The 4,693-nt window shown below is 43.5% G+C and overlaps 1 protein-coding gene across 1 annotated transcript in view; it reads right to left on the bottom strand.

The window, feature by feature from the left end:
* The window catches only part of KCNK1 (potassium two pore domain channel subfamily K member 1), a 33,494-nt gene extending 32,909 nt beyond the window's left edge, over positions 1–585 (bottom strand). The window contains exon 1 of the mRNA XM_009281826.1: positions 442–585. Within this exon, the coding sequence (XP_009280101.1) occupies positions 442–585 (144 nt within the window). The remainder of the gene's footprint in view (positions 1–441) is intronic.
* Positions 586–4,693: the final 4,108 nt, after the last annotated feature.

The following is a 4,693-nucleotide window of genomic DNA, read 5'->3' as shown; positions in this document are numbered from 1 at the left end:
GCTGTGTGGCGGGGTGGCGTGCGGCCGGGCGCCTCGCGGAGATTTCTTCCCCTTTTCACACCAAAGTGTCTGGAGATTTCCTCGCCTCGCTGCCCCACACCCCCCCCGCCCCCTACAGTGAGAAACCCCCAAAACAGCAATTCCTTCCACTGGGGTTTTTTTCGGTATTTCAGAAGGCGCTGGGCAAAGCAGAAGAGGATAATGCCAGAGACGGAGCAGCGAGAAGCAGGAGGCTGAATTTCGGTTTGGGGATGCGATGTGTTCAAGGAGCAACCCTGATGGCAGGCGTTAATGTCCTCCCTCAGGCCCACTGGGACATAACTTCAAAATGAGGCCGGCGGGAGTGCAGTTTGAACCAGGTAACCTCCAGAAGACCCATCCAAGCTAAATAAGTCTGTGCTGCGCTGTTGGAGATACTTACTTTTTAATGGCACGAAGTACCTGGCTAGTGCTCAGAGCAGTGTCCACGATGAATACAAATGCACTGTCCAGCCATCCCTCTGTGTGGTCCGGACCAGTGACGAGCTCAAGTTTCACTTCAAACACTTCTTTCTTCATCCAGCTCAAACTCTGGCCAGCAATCATACGGTTAACCCGCAAAGAAGTTCCCCACCGCGTGAAAAAGAGCAGTGAAAATTGTAGCTTCCCAAAGTGTCCCTTAAGGTGACCAAAGGCAGCTTCTGGTAAAGGAGAGAGAGGAGATTCCCTGGTCGCATCCTGCAGGGCTCTGCCACTTCCCTTTCACGTCTCAGCTGATGGCAACTTGTACAGTCACAGAGACAAAGTCGTAGCTTGTAAATTAGAAACTTACCAGGGCTGAGCCAGTGGGTTCGGACGGAGTGTATCAAATCCGGCAACGTATCTTAAGCCGTGAGGTACCCCGCTAAGCTGTAAGGACTAAAATGGGAAAAGAATACAAAAATGAAAGGCACGAAACAATTTCTCGTGCTAGAAACTTAAAACAATGTGTCAACATTTCCTTTTATACAAAAGCTACCCTGGGCTGTGGGATGAATCTGGCCTGGCAGAACGGCTCACCCCGTGTACAAAATACAAAAATGAAAGGCACGAAACAATTTCTCGTGCTAGAAACTTAAAACAAACATTTCCTTTTATACAAAAGCTACCCTGGGCTGTGGGATGAATCTGGCCAGAACGGCTCCCCCCCCCCCCCCCCCCCCCCTTCTTGTTAGATGATCAAAATGTAAATGTGTTCATGCATGCAAAAAACAGCTGCTTGAATGCATGGTCAAATAGCACAGCTGGGGGATGTGATAGGTACATACCTGACAGGCCCAGCAAGCAGACTCTTGATGCTGTGCCAGGAGTGCACACGTGTTCTGGCCTACAAATGTGCGTCTGTCATGTGCATGCATGTGCACCTTTTGCACGCACATTCGATCAAGTGGGCACTTGAGTGTTTTGGTAGGAAGATAAACTTTTCCCCCATGGCTGAACTCCTGAACTGTTGCAAGGTAAATGGTCCCAAACTGCCTTCTTCATATGTATAAATTGTAGCACCGAACAGAGGTACAGCACAATTAAATCAGGGGAGGGGTCTGAAATGAGCAACTGAAGAAAATCTATGCTGTATATCTGGAAGTTAATTGACAGAAGGACAGACAAAGGCAGAGATGTCACATCCCTGCACCACGACTTCAGCACCTTTCATCAGCATCAGTGTATCGATAAAATGTATTTATTTGCTGTAAACCACTGATGTGTAGGAAAAAGGCAATCTAAATCAATAATAATGACAATTAATAATGGATACTGTCTGAAAGAATGTAATGCAGACAAGCTTTTGAAGGGAGTATTCCAAACAAATGTTTTATTGCATCGCGCTAAGACAGTGTGCATTTAAGCATCGTTACAGAAAAAGAGGTCAAGGAACCTCATTGACCCGTTTGGTATGCTTGGCTAACTCCATCCAATTACTTAATCACTTGTCCCTCCAAATTCCAAATGACTGAGTACCTCCATCTACAATAGAAAAGCCATTTAAGACAATATGTGTGATATACTGGGCTCCATTTTGATCAAGTGTACTCGGTTTGCCAGATACAATAGTTTTCATAATACGATCTAATTTATGGCAACGTCTGGTAGGTACGGTTGCATTCGTGATAGGGAATGGGCATGTCTTCGCTATAAAACAATATTTTCCCAACCTTCAAGCCAAATATTTGTTTTAAGGTTAGAAAATACTTACCTAAGAACACACCTCTCTTCAGTGGTGATAGGAAACTGTGGCTGGGTAGCTGAACAGTTTTATTTACTGGCCTCCTTCAGTTTTCCATTTTTATGAATCACTCATTCTCCATTTTTAGAAGTCTCTCACACTTGGAGGCTTGCTGGGCTAGAGAGAAAAGGAGGACTCTCTGCTGAACAGAACCTGCACTGCTGTTATAACTGGTTTTTTTCCCCACAGGTTTTTGGAGGCATGGGCCGGGGGGGAACAATGGCAGAACAGCACAGCTGTGTCACCGAAGCATTCATGTTCTTGCTTCCAAAGCAAACATCTGGACAGCCTGAGTTTTAGCCACCGTTGTTTATGTTCATGTTTTAACTTAAAGCCCTTAACATACCTGATAATTTAATTACAGATTTCATTGGGATAGATGTGCAGAAAGGTGTTAAAATGTTCAGTTTTCTGACTTCAAGTGATTGTATTTACCATGGTAATATTATATGTGAATGCAATTATGTCATTCCAGAGTATGTTATGTCCATTTTCACATTGTTTTGCTAGTCGAGGATCAAGCTAGTCAAGGATTCAGTGTACTGAATTCAGTGTGTGTACTGTATAACAGAAAGTCACAACATGCTTCGGCAAGGAGTGACTGAAATTCTGGAGCAGGCTGTTACAGAACAGTCTTTTTTCCAGCAGAAGTTTCATTCTGCTGTGATTATCCCTCTTAATAAAACATGAATCCAGTTAATAAAGCGTACCACATCATCACATCACTCATCCACTAGCTACGCTCAGCGATGACTGGGCTTCCTACTGCCGGAGAAGTCCAGCTGGTAGCAGGGAGAAGAAACCTGCTATTGGTAGATACCAGTGCTCTCTATCACACCAAACTCCCCTCTGAGGTACAGAAAATGCAAGTACAAGCTGCCTGTCTACAAGGGTAGAAGAGAAGACAGACACTCTAATTCACCCATAGAACTGAGACAGAAATCTTGTTTGTGTCCTTGGGTGCTAGGAAACCATAGAGAAAGTTAGTAGTCGCTCTAACTCTGCTGCTTGGGGAGATAATGACAACTCCCCTATCACATCACTGGGTTAGCAGCTTCTCTAGTGTTGTCCACAGGCTGAGAAAATCCTCTCTCGTACATAAGAAATGTAAGAGCTGTGTGAATGAATGACATGTTCTGTTAGGAGAGGTGAAATTGAAATAAAGAGGTTTTGTGTTAATGGCAGCCTATTTTTCTCTGAGCTTTTTGGTTAACTAAAAAAATCTTTTGTCACTGACACATTTCCAATGAAATGCTGAAGTGCTCCAAACACTGGAAGACAAGGAGATGGTGGTAGGCTGGAGCGAGATGACAGCCTGGCGGCAGACAATGACCGGAGAGGGGGCCACTGTACTCTAGTCTTTTGTCCAGTGAATGTAAATGATATTAGAGAAAAATACTTTTCACTTCAGTGAAATGACCGGAGAGCTCGCAAGAATAGCTCGCAAGAATAGCTCACAAGAATGCTCCAGTGCCCGGAGACTGGCCTATGCTGAATGGCATATGGCAAAGAGGAGGTTTGATGCTGGGGCTCTGCTGCTCTAGTCACTGAGCTCTAGACCCTGAGGGGGATGAGTCTGGGGAAAGGGAAACACCCATGTTTGACACGTACTAATATCAAGACTATAAAATATTTTCATCATCTAAAAGAAATAACTGAAAGTGACTCAAATACACAGAAAGTTTCAAGTTGACTGAAAGGTGGTTTTTTTTTTCAAAAGAGCTAGCCTCGCAGCAAAATCACAAACAAAATTCTCCATTTTGACATTGGTCTTAGAAGAAAATGTCCTACCTCTCAATAAAGTATAAATAATTACACTGAAGAACCTTAAGTCCTGAGAAGCAGGGTAAATAAAATCAGTTACTAGGCAATACTTGTCCTGACAAACCTGTTCTGCTCTGGCATACCTATAGCATGAGCTCACAGTACATTGAACAGAGGGGGTGGTGGTGGTGGGGAGGAGTGGGATGAAGTGGGAGAGTGTGGGAGCCAGTAAACAGTTATGTGTGGAAAACATGAAATAGTATCAAAGCTGTGTCACCCTGACAGCTGAATATTGAACAGCAGTAGGGAACCGATTCGTCCTTCAGGGTTTTTCTTCAAATTTGGCATGAGTATAAATTCAGTGGTTATAGCAAGTCTAAAGTCTGACTGATCTGTCCTAAATTATGCGTACATGAAGAAAGATAGCCATAAATGTAAGATTCTCTGAATTCACTTGCATTAAGGATTCTGCCACATTTAACTGTTCCCATGAATATTTTTTTAAATGAAATTGAGAAGAAGTAGAGTCCTTCATAATTTGCTGTATCTGTTAAATGAAGGCTGGAACATAATACATTTCCTGTCGTAGAAGAAAATACATCTGAACAATTGTTTCTGCACACACAATTTGTGGGCTTTTGCAAAAGTTAATATAAGGTCATCTAGTGGCTCTGATTGACTGTCATG

The sequence above is a fragment of the Aptenodytes forsteri genome, unplaced genomic scaffold (genome assembly GCF_000699145.1).
Source record: "Aptenodytes forsteri isolate BGI_AS27 unplaced genomic scaffold, ASM69914v1 Scaffold132, whole genome shotgun sequence".
In the NCBI taxonomy this organism is placed as follows: domain Eukaryota; kingdom Metazoa; phylum Chordata; class Aves; order Sphenisciformes; family Spheniscidae; genus Aptenodytes; species Aptenodytes forsteri.
This window is presented reverse-complemented; position numbering and strand designations above follow the sequence as displayed.